General features: G+C 39.6%; 1 protein-coding gene across 2 annotated transcripts in view; it reads right to left on the reverse strand.

Moving 5' to 3' along the window:
* The window catches only part of DDX46 (DEAD-box helicase 46), a 72,934-nt gene that overhangs the window by 15,535 nt on the left and 35,183 nt on the right, over nucleotides 1-22,216 (reverse strand). For both annotated transcript variants that reach the window (XM_032425176.1, XM_032425175.1), the window contains exons 14-18: nucleotides 20,753-20,917; nucleotides 20,088-20,250; nucleotides 4,231-4,424; nucleotides 1,821-1,958; nucleotides 1,357-1,506 (exon numbers count right to left, since the gene is read on the reverse strand). In XM_032425176.1, the coding sequence (XP_032281067.1) occupies nucleotides 1,357-1,506; nucleotides 1,821-1,958; nucleotides 4,231-4,424; nucleotides 20,088-20,250; nucleotides 20,753-20,917 (810 nt within the window). The remainder of the gene's footprint in view (nucleotides 1-1,356; nucleotides 1,507-1,820; nucleotides 1,959-4,230; nucleotides 4,425-20,087; nucleotides 20,251-20,752; nucleotides 20,918-22,216) is intronic.

Raw genomic sequence — 22,216 nt, forward strand, 5'->3', positions numbered from 1 at the left:
CAAGCTTCTTTGGGCTCCAAAGGATACTCTGTGAAACCCTGAATTTGCTGAGTCCTCAGTGTCCCTCTTCACTGGGTCACAAATAACGCCATTAGCTAAGACCATGAGCTCTGAAGTAAGAATGGAATGGGTACAGGGCCCAGTTCATCCCATTAATTGCTATGTAAATCTGAAAAGATTATTTCTTTCTAAATCTCAGTCTCTTCAATTATAAAATGGGAATACTATTGAGTATCTACCTTATCTGGATAATGTGCAGAAGTAAATGAAGTAATCCCTGTAAAGCATCTGACACAATGCATGGCACTCAGTAACACTCAAAAGTGCTATTATTGTTTTTGTTTTTTAAGGAAACTCTACTACACCCAATGTGGGTGGAGCTTACACTCACTACCTCAAGATCAAGAGTTGCATGCTCTACCAACTGAGCCACCCAGGTGCCCCGCTGACTATTGTTAATGACGATATTCTGTAATGATTAAGTTTAACACAATAAAAATATTAGTACTAATATTATTAAAGACATGGGGAGCCAGGTACTCTTCATACCACTACAGGGGATGCAGACTAGTATTCACTTTGCAGGAGGACAATCTGACAATGTTTCAGAACCAAATTAGATAACCCTTTTGGCCTAGCAATTCTATTTACGCTACTCAACCTCAAAACTTAATCTGATGAATGTGCAAAATTAAATGCACAAGGATAAGCAGTAAAATACAGTTTATGATAATATATTCCAAATATGAATATATAGAAACAACCCACATATTCAAAATTAGGGTTTGATTAATTAAACTGTGGAATATCCATATAATGAAATATTATGTAACCAGTAAGAATACTGTAAGAATGAGGGGTGCCTGGGTGGCGCAGTCAGTTCAGCATCCTACTCTTGATTTCGGCTCAGGTCATGATCTCAAGGTCATGGGATTAAGCCCTGGTAGGGCTCTGTGCTCAGCAGGGAGTCTGCAGGAGATTCTCTCCTACCCCTCCCTCCACTCGTGCACGTTCTCTCTCTCAAAATAAATAAATCTTTAAAAAATTCATTAAAAAAAGAATGTAAGAATCAATTTACTAAAACGAGAAGATTTCAACCTAAGACTGTTGTTGTAAAGGTTTATAAAGCAGTATGGCCTCATTTTTATGAAAATACATATATATGGGTAGGACATTATGAGACTATACAGAGAGACAGAGAGAGGGAGAGGGAGAGAGAGAGAGAGGTTTGGGAAGTGCACACATCAAAAAGGTTTGCGATAACTGGCTATCTCAACAAGCAAATGGTAAGACCTCCAGGACGAAAGCAACAATGCTTCAACTGACACGAATGAGGCTTAGAAAAAGGACACTTACGTCAACTGCAGCATCCTCATCATCTGAATCTTGCAGACCAAGAGCCGCTTTTTGCAACTTCTTCCTCTCATTAGCCAAAGCTTGTTCTGTTTCATCAAACTTGAATCCCTTACCAGAGAACCCACTACTCTTTTTAATTATTTTCCCTTCCTTTCAAGGAAAAACAAAAAAGTTAATTTCATACTAAAAAACGTTAGTGTTCAGGAACTTAGGAGTAATTAAGTATTTTTCAAAGTAGTGCATACCAATGTAACAAAAACACTTCACCTAGCACATGAACAACAAAAAAAGAACTCTACATAATACTGGGTTGAAGCAAAAGAAAGGATTTTGTTTTCACTCCTTTTCCCCCCCTCTCTAAAGAGATAAAATAATCCTATCAAGGTTTACAAGTATTAAATATTCAAGATTTACAACACAATAATGAGCTGCATAAAAATAATGGGAGTTAAAAAAAAACTCACAGCTTTCTGCTGATCTTTGAAATCACTCCAAAGTTTCTCCAGATCAGGAGGCACCGCAGTTCCTGACAATTCAAGAGCTTTAATTATGTCACCGGCATAGCGAGCTTGATCTTCTGTGATAAAAGTATACGCATAACCCTAATGAATGATGAAAAAGTGGAACTATTAGGCACTAACAATAAGACTCTTACTCAGATCACAAGATAAAATCTGACCCACCTAATAAATCCTCTTAAGACTAACTTCATTACTGAAGAATTTAAAAAAACAGAAGAGTCCTACTAAATTCTTTAATGCTTCAAAGTGAAATATCTATGTTTAATATTTAAAAATAAGCAAAACCAGAAAATTTCTAATTTCTTCATGTATAAATAGAAATATATGATTTTAGATAAATGCACAAATGCATTGTCACATATATGGATTTTAATATAGCACCTTATCTTTCCCCCTTTTTTTTGCATTCCCTTCCTACACTACCTACTGCACCACTCTACCCCAACTAACTTATATTAACTTTCTAGGATTTAGCTTTCCATATAATTTTTCCCTTACATAGTTTTTTAAGACCAGTAAAAGATAAAAAAAGCAATTTATGGTGTGTGTGCATATATGTATATGTATGTGCATGTATACATGTATGTACAACTCTAACCTTTCTCTTGCCTGAACCAAAAAGCTCCTGGAGGGACACCTGGGTGGCTCAGTTGGTTAAGCGTCTGCCTTCAGCTCAAGTCACAATCCCAGGGTCCTGGGATCGAGTCCTGCATCAGGCTCCTTGCTCAGCGGGAAGCCTGCTTCTCCCTCTGCCTGCTGCTCCCCCTGCTTGTGCTCTCGCTCCCTCTGACAAATAAATTAAATCTTAAGGAAAACAAAAAGCTCCTGGAGACATGTGAAACCCTAGGCTTTAGAAAACCCCAGGGAGATGATGTAGCTGACTTCATCTTTTTATATACGTATATGTGTGTACACATGTATATATACACACATGTGTATACATACACAACATACACATATACCCAACATGCATACATATATACATACACATATACAAAAATTTTTTATATACAAAAATAAAGTTAACCTAAGGTTTCACATGTCTCCAGGAGCTTTCTGGTTCAAGCAAGAGAAAGGCTAAAGCTGGGAGTAGAGGAACAGTACACCACGATCAGAATGTCATCTCTACAACTACCCTGCCCCTACCAGAGAAATGTGACAAATTTTAAAACATGCCTTAATATAGTATTCCAGGTATATCTAACTACCACAATTGACCCGTGGCCTGCTTTTGTACTGCCCATGAACTCTTTAAGAATGGTAACACTTCTTTTTTAAGGTTTGTGTACACACACACACACAAACCCAAATGACAGAGACTGTATGTGGACCAAAAAGGCTACAATTTTTACTACATGCTCCTTTACACACTTTCCCAAATCCATAGAATAACTCAGGTTAAAATAATAAGAGCCATCACTACTTATTAGCTATGCAAGCTTGGGCATAGGCAACTAACTTAACTTCCATGTGCCTTAGCTTTTCTCATCTATTAACTGGGGTAATATTATTTACCTTAAAAGGAAACTGTGAGGATAAAGTGAGACTATGTATGTGAAAAGCACTGAAAACAGCGTCTGGAACTCAGTAAGTACTACATAAATATATCCTATTATTATTAATATTGCTTCACAATGTAGAAATGTCCAGGGTTGGAATATCAAATATATCATCATCAATGCTTCCAACAAGAGAATATTCTGCTACCTTCAAAAAGAATGACTTAGACTACATACTTACCAGACTACAGGTGAGTTTAAAAAGCAAGTAATATACATAGCATATGGAGTGGGACAGGGAAGTAATGAGAAAAAAGGGTGACAGTTTTGGGGAAGTATATTTATGATCCTACATTTTAAAAACAGTAATGAAAGGGGTGCCTGGGTGGCTCAGCTGGTTAAGCATCTGCCTCTGGCTCTAGGATAGAGGATCCCGGCTCAGCAGGGAGTCTGCTTCTCCCTCTCCCTCTGACCTTCCCCCCTGCTTGTGCTCTCTCTCTCAAATGAATAAAATAAATAAATTTTTAAAAATCTAAAAAATAGTAATGAAAGATCCCAAACTATATGCATGTATGTATATACACACACAGAAATTTTTAGGTAGGGTAAAATAAAAAACCCTAAAAGAGAACATAAACAATTAACACTATCTGCCTAAACACAATGGCTAGTTATCTGATAATTTTAATAATACTATATATAGAAATGAATATCAACTAGTCCCCATACTCTGAGGATTGATCATTTTCAAAATGTCCCCGTAACTCCTATTATCTACTCCTTAAAATCCTTAAAAAAAAAAAAAACCTATATTTTAAATATAATGGAAATCAACTTTAAAAAATTCTTTTTACTTTATTGCCTGCTCTTCCAGTCCGTCCTGCTCTGTGCACATAATCCTCATAATGGTTGGGGCAGCTGTAATTTACTACAAGAATCAGATGTTTTACATCTAGACCTCGGGCAGCAACAGAAGTAGCTACGAGAAGTTTGCAGGTCCCATTCTTAAAGTCATTTATGATGCTATCTCTGTCATATTGATCAATACCTGCAAGTAAATTAAAAAAAAGTTATAAAACCACACAATGCAATTAAATTTTTCATTTCCTCCGGCACAGAAATAAGTGCAGAGTAAAGAATAAATCCAACGTACATTGACCACACGTCCACCAACAATGGTATAAAAAATAAAACACTAAGGAAATTTAATGGCAAGACCAAAGGCTACTGCTATCAACTCATTTATGAATCTTCCAAATCTGCCCTTGTTTGGCACCCTTTCTTGCAGAAGCCCCACATCAGATTCATTGACCTATACCTGTTTAGGAAATAAAAGAAGAAAAAGCAGGTACATTCAGCCTACATTAACAGGATTCAGATCTTTCTCCTTCTCCTATGAGTTAATTAGAGCCTTGCTAATCATTTTTTTCCCAAGCAGCAGAAGCATCAATCACATGGGACACTGTTAGAAATGCAAAATCTCAGGTCCTACCCATAACTACTGAATCAGATTCTATATTTTAACAAGATCCTTAGGTGATTACACATTCCTATTAAAGTTTGAAATACAATGGTTAAAAAGTATACACCCAATTGGATATCTCTTAAATGTTACCCAAAGAGCCTCGAGATGACTGATAAAGGAGAATATAAAATGCTAAAATGTTCTAGTACAAGATACTCAGACCACAAACTGATTTTATGATGGAAAATTTCTAGTAATTACAAAATGGAATGGGGTAAATTCTCAAACCGTGAAATTCAATTCTGCAGCAGGACATATTCTAAGGCTTCACATATGATCTGAGTTTAAAATACAAAGAATAGGGGCGCCTGGGTGGCTCAGTCGTTAAGCGTCTGCCTTCGGCTCAGGTCATGATCCCAGGGTCCTGGGATCGAGCCCCGCATCGGGCTCCCTGCTCTGCGGGAAGCCTGCTTCTCCCTCTCCCACTCCCCCTGCTGTGTTCCTGCTCTCGCTATCTCTCTGTCAAATAAATAAATAAAATCTTTAAAAAAATAAATAAATAAAATAAAATAAAATAAAATACAAAGAATACTTAGTATCTAAGTATGTATCAATGTTAATTAATATTATTACCTAAAATTTAAATGTACTATTCAAAGACTGAATAAAAGAAAGTATTTGGGGGGCGCCTGGGTGGCTCAGTCGTTAAGCGTCTGCCTTCGGCTCAGGTCATGATCTCAGGGTCCTGGGATCGAGCCCCACATCGGGCTCCCTGCTCAGCGGGAAGCCTGCTTCTCCCTCTCCCACTCCCCCTGCTTGTGTTCCCTCTCTCACTGTGTCTGTCAAATAAATAAATAAAATCTTTTTAAAAAAAAAAAAAAAGAAAGTATTTGGATCTAATGTCAAAACAAGTGGAATCTAACATTGAACCCAAAAGTCTTGTAAAAAAATTAATGGAATCAGTATCAATATAAATTTAAAATCAAAAGGTACCAAAGCTTTTACTTTAGACTGACGTATCCTGACTACCTAACTCAATGGCACATACCTTATTCCATGAGCTAAGTGAAGTATATGGAATACCTGCCCAGCAGCAATTAACCCTCTTCCTTTTAAACATACCTCAAGTTTGTTCAAATATCCACGTAACACATAGTCATGTATATCAAACCAGAGATGAGCCTCATTCTCAGTTTTAGGAGGTGAATGAACCCCTCTCAAACGTTCTGTGCTAAGGCTGCCTTTCTAGTCTTAAAATCAATAAGGATTAAGGGGCGCCTGGGTGGCTCAGATGGTTAGGCATCTGCCTTCAGCTCAGGTCATGATCTCGGGGTCCTGGGATCGAGTCCTGCATCGGGCTCCTTGCTCAGCGGGGAGCCTGCTTTTCCCTCTGCCTGTCGCTCCCCCTGCTGTACTCTCCCCCTCTTCCTGGCAAATAAATAAATAAAATATTTTTTAAAATAAATAAATAAATAATAAGGATTAAATCCAGAGAGGTTGGGGCACCTGGGTGACTCAGTTGTTAAGCGTCTGCCTTCGGCTCAGATCATGGTCCCAAAATCCTAGGATTGAGCCCTGCATCAGGCTCCCTGCTCAGCGGGAAGCCTGCTTCTCCCTCTCCCACTCCCCCTGCTTGTGTTCCCTCTCTTGCTGTGTCTCTGTCAAATAAATAAAATCTTTAAAAAAAAAAAAATCCAGAGAGGTTTACTTCACGTAAGTCATCTTTATCAATATTTAATGTATTGGAAACTAGAACTGGAGCACCTGGGTGGCTCAGTCAGTTAAGCGTCTGGCTTCAGCTCAGTTCATGATCTCAGGGTCCTGGGATCGAGCCCTGTGTCAGGCTCCACTCTCAGTGGGGAGTCTGCCTATCCCTCTCCCTCTGCCCCCCCCTACCACTCATGCTCTCGGTCTCTCTTAAATAAATAAAATCTAAAAAAAAAGAAACCAGAACAGGGCACCTGGGTGGCTTAGTTGGTTAAGCAACTGCCTTCGGCTCAGGTCATGATCCTGGAGTCCCGGGATCGAGTCCCGCATCGGGCTCCCTGCTCAGCGGGGAGTCTGCTTCTCCCTCTGACCCTCCCCCCTCTCATGCTCTCTCTATCTCATTCTCTCTCTCTCAAATAAATAAATAAAATCTTTAAAAAAAAAAAAAAGAAATCAGAACAGAGAAAAAATTTAAAGTACTTATTAACTTACTTAAAAATAAAAATAAAGCAATTACATATTACAACTGAAAATTTTTTGTGAAAAATAACCCTTCCAAAATAGTAAAATAATTTATTAAGATGCTTCACAACTTTGTAAATCTCTTTAGTGTCTGGCTTAGTAGAGGATAGTAGGCATGTCATATCTTTTGCATCCAATCTGGTGCAATATAACATGCCACAAAACCTTTAGAAAACTCCTCTATATACACTCCTAACAGAATGAAAGTGGAAAAGGCAAAGATCGTGGTGAGGTTATTACACAAATACTTGTGATCTCATGAACCCCTGAAATTCTCAGAGACCCTCAGGGGTCCCAGTACAATACTTTAAAAACCATTAGTCATTCGCCTTGCTTACAAATGATTTAGGCATAAGCATGTGATGCAGTTCTGATGAAAGAGATAAGAGAAGTACAGAAAAAGGGATTATGGGGGAAAATGTCCTTACAGAAAAAACACATTTCTGGGGTGCTTGGGTGGCTCAGTGGGTTAAGCGTCTGCCTTCGGCTCAAGTCATGATCTTGGGGTCCTGAGATCAAGTCCTGCACTGGGCTCCCTGCACAGCAGGGAGTCTGCTTGTCCCTCTACCCCTCCCCCCACTGGTGCTTGCTCTCCCTCTCTCCCAAATCAATAAATAACATCTGAAAAAAAAAAAGAAAAAGAAAAAACACACATTTCCCCCAGTGAAGGAAAGGCTATTTATTGGACCAACCCTCCTGCAGAAAACAAATATGAATTCTAACCAAAATGTTAAAAAAAAAAAAAGAAAACTACTTGAAGGCACAAGACAGTGACTAAAAGCAAGCAAAAACTGGAATTTCTGACATATGGAATAATATAATGGCACTCCCTGAGTTTAAATGATTTTATTTATTTACTTTAAAGATCTTGCTTGGGGAAAGGCCCTGGGACGCCAAGGAGGGAAGTCAAACTTAAACAGAAAGGCTTACTGACAAGAAGAAAAAGAAGAAAGAGTTCAGGACAAACTCAGGATCAGAAAAATAGGAGATAAATCCAAGAAAGAACAACAGAGTAGGCATGCTCCAATATGTGGCCGCTAAACTATGCATGCATGGGACAATCCAAGCAGCCTAGCTATAACTAAAAGAAATGAACAGAGATTTCAGATGTTGCCCATTAAAAAAAGACGAGTTTCAAATAAGGGTTCAATCAAGTTATCGCCTTATTAAAACAAAACACAACACTCTTAAAGAAAATATGAGAGAATTCAGACTGTATAATGTATCATTCAGAAAGTCCAGTACAGAAACCAAAACTACTGGACAAAAAAAATTTAAAATATATAAAACAAAATCAAAAGAAAAGACAATCAATAGAAACTGACTTCAGATGACCAAGATGTTATGATTAATAGTCAAAGATTTTAAAGCAACCGTCTTAACTATGGTCAAGGAAAAATTTTCAAATGTGCATAATGGATGGCCAGGAAATCTAATCAGAGAAATAAGAAAATATAAGAGAGCCAGTTGTAAATTCCAGAACTAAAAAATGCATTATCTGAATTTAAAAATTCACTGGATGGACTTAACAGCAGGTAAGAGATGGCAAAAAGGAAACCGTGAACTTCTTGAAGATAGAGTTAAGATATGACCCAATTATGGGTCGCCTGGGTGGCTCAGTCATTAAGCCTCTGCCTTCAGCTCAAGTCATGATCCCAGGGTCCTGGGATCAAGCCCCGCATCACTCCCTGCTCGGCGGGGAGCCTGATTCTCCCTCTCCCACTCCCCCTGATTGTGTTCCCTCTCTCGCTGTGGCTCTCTCTGTCAAATAAATAAATAAAATCTATTAAAAAAAAAATGACCCAATCTTAATTAAGGAGGGGAGAAGAAGGTTGAAAACCCAAAGTGAACAAGGATCAAAGATATGTGAGACAGTATTAAAGGACTGAACATATCATAATTGAAGTCCCAAAAAGAGAAGAAAAATAGCGCAGGAAAAAAAACCTGAAAAAATAATAGTCAAGGTTTTCCCAAATGTATCACAAACTATATCCCAAGGAAATAAATTCACAGATTCTATAAGCTCAGTGAACCACGAGTAGACTAAATACAGTAAGTATATACACTTACCATATGACCCAGCAATCCCATTCCTGGTTATCTACCCTACAACAACGAAAACTGTTCACACAAAAATCTGCAGCTGAACATTCAATAGCAGCTCTATTCATATTTGAATATGAATAGTGGCTGCTGGGTGACCAATTCTTGATTTTGACTCAGGTCATGATCCTGGGGTCCTGGGATTGAGCCCCGTATCCAGTTCCACACTCAGCAAGGAGTCTGCTCCAGGATTCTCTCTCTCCGTCTCCTGCTGCCCCTCCCCTGCCCATGCTCGCTCGCTCTCTCTCTCTCTCAAATAAATAAGTAAATCTTTAAAAATATAAATAAATAAAATTTAAAAAAAAACAACTGGGAACACCCCAATTTCTTCAGCAAATGAAGAGATACACAAACAGTGGTACATCCACAATAAACAATGCTGGGTGATAAAAGAAATGAATAAATTCAGTGGGCCTCAAAGTCATTATGCTGAGTGAAAAAGCCAAGTGCATAATTTATGACCTATATTTACATATATTCTTATAAGAACACATCAGTGGTTGCCAGGCGTTATAAACAGAATTTTTTAAATTACTTTTTAGTTACCTTTAAAGGTACAGGACAAGGGGATTTTGGGGGGTGATGGAACCATTCCATATTCTGATTATGATGTATCCTGTGGGATGACTAAAGCGGCAATAAAACCGAGAAACAGCCCAGGTGTCAACAGAAATGAACTAAGCAAACTGGGGTAGATTTATATAAAAGAGCATTAACAACAAAAGCAAGAACTCAGAAACACATGCTGATTGAAAGATAACATGACACAAAAAGGTTCAGAAAATATGATTCTATTTATCTCAAATGCTAAATACAACTAATATATGTTGGGAAAAAATATACAAAATGGTTGCCTCTGGGGGTGAGAACAGGAATTAATAGAGGAAAAGTTCTAAGGTGTATCTGAATAGAGGTTTGGATTTCACAACTTATATACATTTTTTAAAACTCATCAAATGGCACGCTTAAGATACGTACATTTCACCACAGTTTACCGATAATTTATTAAAGAAAAAATGGGGGGGGGAGCACCTGGCTGGCGCAGTTGGTAGAGCATGATTCTTGATCTCAGGGTCATGAATTTGAGCCCTACATTGGGGGTAGAGTTTACTTAAAAAATAAAAAAATAAAATGAACTTGTGTTAACCATCTACATATTGAAGTGAAATGCACTGATGCTAAAACTTAAACTTACTTTCAAACTTATCAAAAAACTAAGAAACAGGGGCGCCTGGGTGGCTTAGTCAGTTAAATGTCTGCCTTCAGCTCAGGTCATGATCCCAGGGTCCTGGGATCCACCCCACATCTGCACTGGGCTTCCTGCTCAGTGGGGAGCCTGCTTTTCCCTCTCCCTCTGCCTGCAGCTCCGCCTGTTTCTGCCCTCTCTCTCTCAGTCAAATAAATAAAATCTTAAAAAAAAAACAAAACACCTAAGAAACATGATGAGTAGGTAGAACAGATGGCTAAAGCTATGAAAGAGGAATACAAAAAAATGTTGGTTGTAGAATCTAATATTGGAATTCAAGGGTGTTCCTTATATAATTTTCTCAGATTTTTCTGTGTTTAAAAATTTTGGTTATAAAAATAAGGGGAAAAAAGACAGACATATGGAAAAGTCTTCTTCCTCTGCAAGTTGCCTGGATACAAAAGTGGTGATTAAAACTGCAGAAGCCTTTTGCAGTCATGAAGAAAGTTGGCTTAATAACTAAGTTAACACACTCAGAATGGCAGTACAGAAACTACAGTGACAGTGAGCCACTGAAGGAAACAATATGGAGTCTACTTTGCCATCAGATTTCATGTTTTGTAAAATAATAAAAATTTCTCATGCTTTAAGGCAGCTGAGCTAGTTTTGTTTTGTTTTGTTTTTTTCTTGAGAGAGCGAGTGAGCACAAGCGGGGGGGGGGGGGCAGAGGGAGAGAATCTTAAACAGGCTCCACACCCAGCGGACAGCCCTTGTGGGGCTCAACCTCACAATCCTGAGATCATGACCTGAGCTGAATCAAGAGTCAGACACATAGCCAAATGAGCTACCCAGGCGCCCCCTGAGTTTTTTCTGTTATTTGCAGAAAAAATAAAAAACTAACTGGTATTAATACTACAAGTCCAAGGCCTCAATGAAGCACTCTGCCCTATAAAAAAATGCCTCTGTTCTCATATATCATAATTACCCAGAAGTAGAAACCAGTGTGTTGCTCTAACTTCATCATTATTTACTCTATTAGACGCATTATGGGTTTCATTATTTTTTTAAGATTATTTTTTTAAAGATTTTATTTATTTGATAAAGAGAGACAGCAAGAGAGGGAACAAAAGCAGGGGGAGTAGGAGAGAGAAGCAGGCTTCCCACCCAGCAGAGAGCCCAATGGGGGGGCTCAATCCCAGGACCCTGGGATCATGATCTGAGCTGAAGGCAGACGCTTAACAACTGAGCCACCCAGGCGCCCCCGATTTGAGACAGTGAGAGAGAGAACGAGCGGGGGGAGAGAGGCAGAGGAAGAGGAAGAGACAGAAGCAGACTCTACGTTAAGCAGGAAGCTCCCCTACCTCCGGCCTTCACTCCTCCCCTACTAGATCTGAAATCTTGAAGAACTACAGGTAGCTCTACAGAACACAAAGCATGCAGACCATCTCTGAGCTTCCTTCTCACTATGCATCACACTATGTATTAGGTATAAAATGCACATTAATTTCATGTGGAGATTAGGAATTTTGTGGTTATACCCTTTAATTCTTAAAAAACCCTAAACACGCCTGGGTGTCTCAGTCGTTAAGCATCTATCATCAGAGAGAATGAAATCCATCTGCAACAATGTGGACGAAACTAGAGGGTATTACGCTAAGCAAAATAAAAGCGAAATAAGTCAGTCAGAGAAAGACAAATACCATATGATCTTACTCATATGTGGAATTTAAGAAACAAAACAGAGGACCATAGGCGAAGGGAGGGAAAAATAAAACAAGACGAAATCAGAGGGGGAGGACAAACTATAAGAGATTTTTAATTATAAGAAACAAACTGAGGGTTACTGGAGGGGAGGGGAGTGGAGGGGATGGGGTACCTGGGTGATAGACATTAAGGAGGGCATGTGATGTAATGAGCACTGGGCATTATATAAGACTGATGAGTCACTGACTTTTTCCTCTAAAACTATTAATACATAATATGTTAATTGAATTAAAATTTTTTAAAAATCGCAGAAGACATCCACATGGTCGATAAACAACTGAAAAGATGCTCAACATCACTCATCAGGGAAATGAAAATCAAAACTACAGTGAGGGGCCCCTGGGTGGCTCAGTCATTAAGCTTCTGCCTTCGGCTCAGGTCATGATCCTAGGGTCCTGGGATCGAGCCCCACATTGGGCTCCCTGATCAGCGGGAAGCCTGCTTCTCCCTCTCCCACTCCCCCTGCTTGTGTTCCTTCTCTCGCTGTGTCTCTGTGTGTCAAATAAATAATAAATAAAATCTTGAAAAACAAAAAACAAACAAGCAAAAACTACAATGAGATATCACTTCACACCTGTCAGAAAGGCTAAAATCAACAACACAAGAAACAAGTGTTGGTAAGGATGTGGAGAAAAAGGAACCCTCAAGCACTGTTGGCAGACAGCATGGAGATTCCCCAAAAACTTAAAAACAGAACTACCCTAGAAGGCTAACAAGATGGTGGAGGAGTAGACCTAAATTTCATCTGGTCCCAGGAATTCAGCTAGTTATCAAACCATTCTGAACACCTATGAACTCAACAGGAGATCAAAGAAAAGAATAGCAGCAACTCTATGAACAGTAAAGCGACCACTTTCTGGAAGGTAGGATATGCGGAGGGAGCCTCCGTCAGCCGGCTACCAGCAAGTAATAGAGCAGCGGTGCACAAAATAGGAACTTTTAGAAGTCGGCTCCAGTGAGGGACGTCGCTCCAGTGGCTAAGCAGGGGGGTGGAACCCTCGCTGGGACAGTGTGGTCTCAGGACGCTCAGGGTCACAGGAAGACTGAGGATGCCTGAGTGTGGCAGAGCTCCCAGGTATCAGAGGGGGCAAAGCCGGCTGCAAACAGTGAGCCCACGAGTGGGCTCTCAGCTTGGGGTTGCCACGACCGTGATCCCCAGCACAGTCGGGCCACTGCTCTTTGAGCCGGGGCCCAACAAGCAACAGAACTGGGGAGATTCCCCTTCCTCCCGCAGAGAGAAGCAGCACGGGAGCATGCCGTAGGAATCTGCTGGGTTTGGAGACTCCAACTGGGGCCGTGTGATGCCCCAGGCCAGGAGAGCACAGAGTGCAGCCAGAGACCAGGGAGACAGGAATGACTTCTTTACTCTAAGGTCGCACCAAGGAGTGGGGCCCCAAGAGAGACAGAAAGCGAGGGAACATAAGCAGGGGGAGTGTGAGAGGGAGAAGCAGGCTTCCCCCTGAGCAGAGAGCCTGATGCAGGGCTCGATCCCAGCACCCTGGGATCACGACCTAAGCCGAAGGCAGACGTTTAACTGAGCCACCTGGGCGCCCCTTCGCATCTTTGAAAGCTGTACAGAGAGCCTTCAGAGGAAACCTGAGCTGAGTACCTAGCCTGGCCCCTGGCAAGGGCGGTGCAATTCTGCCTGGGACAAAGACACTTGAGAATCACTGTAACAGGTCCCTCCCCCAGAAGATCAGCAAGAACATCCAGCCAAGACCAAGTTTACTGATCAATGAGAACTGCAAAACTCCAGCGCTAGGGATATACAGCACATAGAATTCATGGCTTTTCCCCCCATGATTCTTTAGTCTTTCAAAGTTAAGTTTTTAAATTTTCTTCATTTTTTTCTTTTTCTACTTCTTTTTTTTTTTTAATTTTTCTCCTTTCCTTTTTCAACGAACTTATCAATTCCTTTTTTAAATCTTTTTTAATTTTCATTTTTATAGTCATATTCCATCCCTTCACTGTATTTACCCTTATTTTTGGATATATATATGTTTTTCTTTCTTTAAAATTTTGGGAGGTGGTTCCTTCTAAGAGACCAAAATACACCCAAAATCTAGTGTGTGGCTCTGTTCTATTCACCAGCCTGATCATTTTTTTTTCCCTCTTCCCCCCAGTTTTGGGTCTCTTCTGATTTGTTTGGTGTATGTTTTTCTGGGGTCGTTTTTACCCTTTTAGCATCTCATTCTCTCATTCATCTATTCTTTTCTGGACAAAATGACAAAATGGAAAAACTCACCTCAAAAAAAAAGAACAAGGGGCAGTATCGACTGCCAGAGACCTAATCAACACGGACATTACTAAGATGTTGGAACTAGAGTTCAGAATGACAATTATAAAGATAGTAGCTGGGCTTTAAAAAAGCATAGAAGATATTAGAGAATCCCTTCCTGGAGAAATAAAATCTAACCAAGTCGTAATCAAAAAGGCTATTAATGAGGTGCAATAAAAAATGGAGGCTCTAACTGCTAGGATAAATGAGGCAGAAGAGCACTTAGTGATATAGAAGACCAAATGATGGAGAATAAAGAAGCTGAGAAAAAGAGAGATAAACAACTACTGGATCACAAGGGGAGAATTCAAGAGCTAAATGATACCATAAAGAGAAACAATATTAGAATAATTGGGATCCCAAAAGAATAGGAAAGAGAGAAACAGGCAGAAGGTATACTGAAGAAATTATAGCAGAGAACTTCCCTAATTTGGGGAAGGAAACAGGCATCAAAATCTAGGAGGCACAGAGAACCCCCCACAAAAATCAATAAAAATGGGTCAACACCCCAACATCTAATAGTAAAACTTACAAATATCAGAGACAAAGAGAAAATCCTGAAAGCAGCTCGGGACAAGAGGTCTGTAACTTACAACGGCAGAAACATTAGATTGACAGCAGACCTATCCACAGAGACCTGGCAAGCTAGAAAGGACTGGCATGACATATTCAGGGCACTAAACGAGAAAAATATGCAGCCAAGAATACAATATCCAGCTAGGCTGTCATTGAAAATAGAAGGAGAGATAAAAAGCTTCCAGGAGAAACAGAAAGTAAAAGAATTTGTGATCACCAACCAGCCCTACAAGAAATATTGAAAGGGGTCCTCTAAGCAAAGAGAGAGCCTAAAAGTAACACGGACCAGAAGGGAACACAGACAATATACAATAACAGTCACCTTATGGACAATATAATGGCACTGAGAAAGGACCCAAATAAATAAAATCATGAATGAAAGAGGAGAGATCACAACCAATACCAAAGAAATACAAATAATTATATGAACATATTATGAGCAAAACTATATGCCAGCAAATTAGACAATCTGGAAGAAATGGATGCATTCCTAGAGAAGTATCAACTACCTAAACTGACCTAGGAAGAAACAGAAAGGAAATTGAAGCAGTAATCAAAAATATCCCAATAAAACAAGAGCCCAGGGCCAGAAGGCTTCCCAGGGGAATTCTACCAAACATTTAAAGAAGAATTAATACCTATTCTTCTGAAACTGTTCAAAAAATAGAAATGGAAGGAAAACTTCCAAACTCATTTTATGAGGCCAGCATTAATTACCTTGATATCAAAACCAGACAAAGACCTCATCAAAAAGGAGAACTACAGGGGTGCCTGGGTGGCTCAGTGGGTTAAGTGGCTGCCTTCAGCTCAGGTCATGATCCTGTGGTCCTGGGATCGAGCCCCACGTCTGGCTCCCTGCTTGGCGGAGAGCCTGCTTCTCCCTCTCCCTCTGTCTACTTGTGCTATCTCTGTCAAACAAATAAATAAAATCTTAAAAAAAAAAAAAAAAAAAAGGAGAACTACAGACCAATATCCCTGATGAACATGGATGCAAAAATTCTCACCAAAATACTAGCCAATAGGATCCAACAGTACATTAAAAGGATTATTCACCATGACCAAGGGGGATTTATTCCTGGTCTGCAAGGCTGGTTAAACATCTGCAAATCAATGTGATACACTACATTAATAAAAGAAAGAACAAGAACCATATGATAATCTCAATAGACGCAGAAAAAGCATTTGACAAAGTACAGCATCCTTTCTTGATTAAAACTCTCCACAGTGTCGGGATAGAGGGTATATACCTCAATATCATAAAAGCCATCTAAGAAAAACCCACAGCGAATATCATTCTCAATGCGGAAAAACTGAGAGCTTTCCCCCTAACGTCAGGAACGTGGCAGGGATGTCCACTATCACCACTGCTGTTCATCATAGTACTAGAAGTCTTAGCCTCAGCAATCAGAGAACAAAAAGAAATAAAAGGCATCTGAATTGGCAAAGAAGAAGTCAAAATCTCACTCTTTGCCGATATGATACTTTATGTGGAAAACCCAAAAGACTCCACCCCAAAACTGCTAAAACTCATACAGGAATTCAGCAAAGTGGCCTGTAAAGAGCCCAGAAATGGACCCTCAACTCTATGGTCAACTAATCTTCGACAAAGCAGGAAAGAACGTCCAGTGGAAAAAAGACAGTCTCTTCAACAAATGGTGTTGGGAAAACTGGACAGCCACATGCAGAAGAATGAAACTGGACCATTTCCTTACACCACACACAAAAATAGACTCAAAATGAATGAAAGACCTAAATGTGAGACAAGAATCCATCAAAATCCTTGAGAAGAACACAGGCAGCAACCTCTTCGGCCTCAGCCGCAGCAACTTCTTCCTAGACACATCGCCAAAGGCAAGGGAAGCAAGGGCAAAAATGAACTATTGGGACTTCATCAAGATAAAAAGCTTTTGCACAGCAAAGGAAACAGTCAACAAAACCAAAAGACAACTGACAGAATGGGAGAAGAAATTTGCAAAAGACGTATCAGATAAAGGGCTAGTATCCAAAATCTTTTTTTTTTTAAAGATTTTATTTATTTATTTGACAGAGAGAGGGACAATGAAAGAGGGTACACAAGCAGGGGGAGTGGGAGAGGGAGAAGCAGGCTTCCTGCTGAGTAGGGAGCCTGATGCGGGGCTCAATCCCAGGACCCCAGGATCATGACCTGAGCCAAAGGCAGACACTTAACGACTGAACCGCCCAGGTGCCCCTAGTATACAAAATCTATAAAGACAACACCCAAAGAACAAATAATCCAATCAAGAAATGGGCAGAAGACATGAACAGACATTTCTGCAAAGAAGACATCCAAATGGGCGACACATGAAAAAGTACTCAACATCACTCGGCATCAGGGAAATACAAATCAAAATCTCAACGAGATACCACCTCACACCAGTCAGAATGGCTAAAATTAACAAGTCAGGAAAAGACAGATGTTGACGAGGATGCATAGGAAGGGGAACCCTCTTAGACTATTGGTAGGAATGCAAGCTGGTGCAGCCACTCTGGAAAACAGTATGGAGATTCCTCAAAAAGTTGAAATAGAGCTACCCTACGACCCAGCAATTGCACTACTGGGTATTTATCCCAAAGATACAAAAGTAGGGATCCGAAAGGGTACGTGCACCCCGATGTTTATAGCAGCAATGTCCACAATAGCCAAACTGTGGAAAAAGCCTAGATGTCCATTGACAGATGAATGGATAAAGAAGATGTAATACACACACACACACTGGAATATTATGCAGCCATCAAAAAAATGAAATCTTGCCATTTGGAACAATGTGGATGGAACTAGAGGGTATTATGCTAAGTGAAATAAGTCAATCAGAGAGAGACAATTATCATATGATTTCACTGATATGTGGAATTTGAGAAACAAGGCAGAGGATCATAGGTGAAGAGAGGAAAAAATGAAACAAGATGAAACCAAAGAGGGAGACAAACCATAAGAGACTCTTAATCTCAGGAAACAAACTGAGGGTTGCTGGAGTGGAGGGGGGTGGGAGGGATGGGGTGGCTGGGTGGTAGACATTGGGGAGGGTATGTGCTATGGTGAGCGCTGTGAATTGTTTAAGACTGATGAATCACAGACCTGTACCTCTGAAACAAATAATACATTATATGTTAATAAAAAAAAAAAAAGAACTACCCTACAATCCAGTAATAGCACTACTAGGTATTTACCCAAAGAATACAAAAACACTAATTCAAAAGGACATGTGCACCCCTAGGTTTACAGCACTATTATTTAAAATAAGGAAGGAGCCCAAGTATCCATCAATAGATGAATGGATATCGATGTGGGGGTATATATATAGAATGGAATATTATTCAGCCATAAAAAGAATGATATCTTGCCATTTGCAACAACATGGATGAAGCCAGAAAGTATAATGCTAAATGAAATAACTCAGAGAAAGACAGATATGATACGATTCCACTCATACATGGAATTTAAGAAACAAAACAAATGAGCAAAGGAAAAAAAGAGAGAGAGACATACCAAGAAATAGACTCTTATCTAGAGCACGAACTGAGGATTACCAGAGGAGAGGTGGGTGGGGGCTTGGGTGAAATAGGTGATGGGATTAAGAGGACACTTATGACAAGCACTGAGTGATGTATACAACTGTTAAATCACTATATTGTACAACTGAAAGTAATATAGCACTGTATGTTAACTATACTAGAATTAAAATACTTATTAAAAAAATAAGAAATTCTGATACATGATAAAACATCAATAAGTCTCAAAGACAATTACACTAAGTGAAAAAAAAAAGGCACAAAAAGACAAATACTGTATGATTCCACGTGTGTGAAATACCTAAAACAGGGAAATTAACAGATGGAAAAATTAGAATACAGGTTCCCAGGGGCTAAGGGGTGGGGATGGAGATGACGTTATTACTTAATAGGTAGAGAGTTTTTGTTTGGGATGAAAAAAACTTCTGGAAGTAGATAACAGTGATAATACACAGCATTGTGAATGCACTTAATGTCACTGATTTATACACTTAAAAATAGTTAAAACGGTAAATTTTATATAATGTATATTTTATCCCAATAACAAAAAAAGGAGAAAATATGAGGCATTTTCAAACATTAAAAGTTAACCAAATACACACCCTCAAAGTACCTAAAAGCCCTTTTAACTGCATCCACAATGACACGTGGTATGGTAGACTGTATTTTCCAAAGATGACAGCAAAAGCATGGCCTATTCTACATACTCTTCTGCATAGGGAATGACCCTCATATCAAGAATTGGGAGTCTACGCCTCCATCCCCTCTAATCTTAGCCAGTCCTGGGACTATTTTGACCTACAGTATATTGTGAAAATGAAAGTACCATCCTTAACCAGCCTTGTCAACTTTCGGTTCTTGCCTTCTAGCCAGGTATCCCACAGAGAGATCCGCAAAGGGAAGAGCCATCACCCCAGGCCAATAGCCTGAGTTCAGTGTCAACATGCCAGCCACCTAAGTTAAGGCAAGTTGGAAATGGATCCCCAGTCCCAACTAAGCCACCCCAGTAGACACAGCATGAAACAGAAACTAGACAGTATGTGCTGAGCTCCACCCAAAGTGCACATTTATAAATAAATGACATTTGCCACTAAACTTTGGCATGGTTCATTACAAAGTCACAGACTGCCAGAACACTTAGTGACGATAATTCAAACTGTCTCTGTTCCATATGTTTAGTGTTCTAAGTCCCACATACATTTGACAATGGAGATGTTACATTAAAATTAAAAATTAAAATGTTTCTTTCAATTAAAGGTCTAATGCGAATCATGAAAACATCTAAGTAGCATGGCACAATGGAAAGGATTTAACGTGAAACAGAAAATTTTAAGTTCAATTTCTCCTTATCTGATTAATGGCTATACGGTTTGGTCAAACCAATGTACTGTTGTCTTATTTTCTTTATCTCTAAGATGGAACAATAATAATACTTACCCTTCATAGAGTTGTTGTGAATAAAAACTGAGATAGATGATACAAAATCTGGCTCTAAATCACAGTACACAGTAAATATCATTCAGAAGACAGCAGCACTTGGCCAAATTAAGTACTCAACAGATACTTCACTAAACATTACCTCCATGAAGAGACATGCAAGGATAAGATGCTCTCATTAAATCTTTCAGAAGACCATCAGCATGTTCCTGCTTATCCACAAATATAATGACAGATCCCGATTCTTGATAATGGCCAAGAAGCTCAAGTAACTTCAAAAATTTCTTTTCTTCTTCAATAACAATCTGAAAATACCAAATTGCACCAAATCAATGGAATAAAAATGCAAATCTCTCTCTTAAGCAAAAATATTCATTTTATTTGTGGCAAATGGCTAAATGACAACATCTTGCTGTATCTTTAGGAATCGGGAGGAAAATGGTGATTTTAACTGATAAACCAGTAAGACCAAAAAAAATTTTCTGAGAGAAGGGGCTTGCAAATGTGAGCAAACCATCATCTAGTACTCTCTGCCTCTTGACCTCACATCCTATTAACTAAAGAATAAAATAGGTATGTGATATTTCCATCCACCAGTCCCACCTCTTCTGGTGGGAGGAACTAAAAAGAGCATTTTAAACACGCAGTTCCAAGGAATAGCTTGAGTTTATCGGATAAAATATTAATGGCTGAGCTGTATCCTATTTAAGATTAGATAATTACCTGCCTTCATCACAATGATCCCCAAAGGATCACACACTGCCTAAACATCCAGGGAATTGAGGATTTCCGAAAGATTGTACCCACCACTTGTTGTTCCACATCTGAGCAAACCACACTCCTGCCTCCAACCTGCACTTCAATGGGTTTACTCAGGATTCTGCGAGCCAAAGCCTCCATAGCTCTGGGAAAGGTAGCTGAAAACATAACTGTCTGTCGATCAGGACGGACATTATCCACAATGCGCATGACCTGAGAACACATTGCAAATAAATATGGTGAGTATAGGCTCCAAAAATCATACGATGTTAAAACCAACTAGAAAGGGGTGCCTGGGCTGCTCAGTTAGTTAAGCATCTGCCTTCAGCTCAGGTCCTGATCCTGGGGTCCTGGGATTGAGCCCTGTGTCAGAATCCCTGTCCAGCGGGGAGTCTGGCTCTCCCTCTGTACTCTCTCTCTCAAATAAATAAAATGTTTAAAAATAACAAAAAGAAAAAAGGGGCGCCTGAGTGGCTCAGTTGTTGTCTGCCTTGGGCTCAGGTCATGATCCTGGGGTCCTGGGATCAAGTCCCACATCTGGCTCCCTGCTCAGCGGGGAGCCTGCTTCTCCCTCTCCCTCTGCTCCCCCCGCTGGTGCATGCTATCTCAAATAGAAAATCTTTAAAATAAATAAATAAATAAAAACAACCCCACACACACAAAAAAAGGAGAAGGAAATTTTGAGAACATCTATTCAGTGACTTTTAAACTTGTTACCTTCAAATAACTGATAGTACCCCATAATTTGCTTTGTTCGGTTTCCCCCTCCTAAGAATGGCAACTATAGTTATTCACATATTTAGGGCAAAGATGGAAGAGCCATCTGTCACCTCTCTCTCTCTCTCTCACTGATCTCACACTTAATCCACCAACAAATTCAGTATTCTCAATCTTAAAACTTTATCTGGGATACAAGTATTCTCCTTTGGTATCACTGTTTTCCATCAGTTATTCAACACATTTTTGTTGAGCAACTATATGTGTAAGGCATTGCTCTAAGTGCTTGCAATATGCAATAAAAACAGACAAAACCCTGTCTTCATGGAGTTTGTATTCGAAGGAAGATGGACAGATAAGTATATTATGTGTCAAAGGTTGATATGAGCAACAGAAACAAAGAGAACAATGAAGGCAGACATACTGTTGAGGGGATAGGATATGGGCACCTCTATAGAGCCCTGGAGAAATCCTAGGACTCTTGTGATGACTGCTATAAACAAGAAAAATAGAAATAATGAATAAGATTATTAATGATAGTTTCAAGGTAGACAGTGGTGAGTGGTTGGAGATTGGGATGGGTGAAGGTCTAGCTAGGAATATACAGAATTCTAGGACCACACTTTCACTCCAATTAAACATGATGTGAAATCTGTGAAAGGGGCAGTCCTACCCAAGGCACTTCGAAATCCTGGGTTCCTGGCCTAAACCTCAACCACCTCTCATCTGGATTATTCCAACTACCTCTCTTCCAACTTTAAAAACTGCACAAACCAACAAAGACAGTAAGAAAAT

The sequence above is a fragment of the Phoca vitulina genome, unplaced genomic scaffold (genome assembly GCF_004348235.1).
Source record: "Phoca vitulina isolate PV1807 unplaced genomic scaffold, GSC_HSeal_1.0 scaffold32, whole genome shotgun sequence".
Lineage (NCBI taxonomy): Eukaryota > Metazoa > Chordata > Mammalia > Carnivora > Phocidae > Phoca > Phoca vitulina.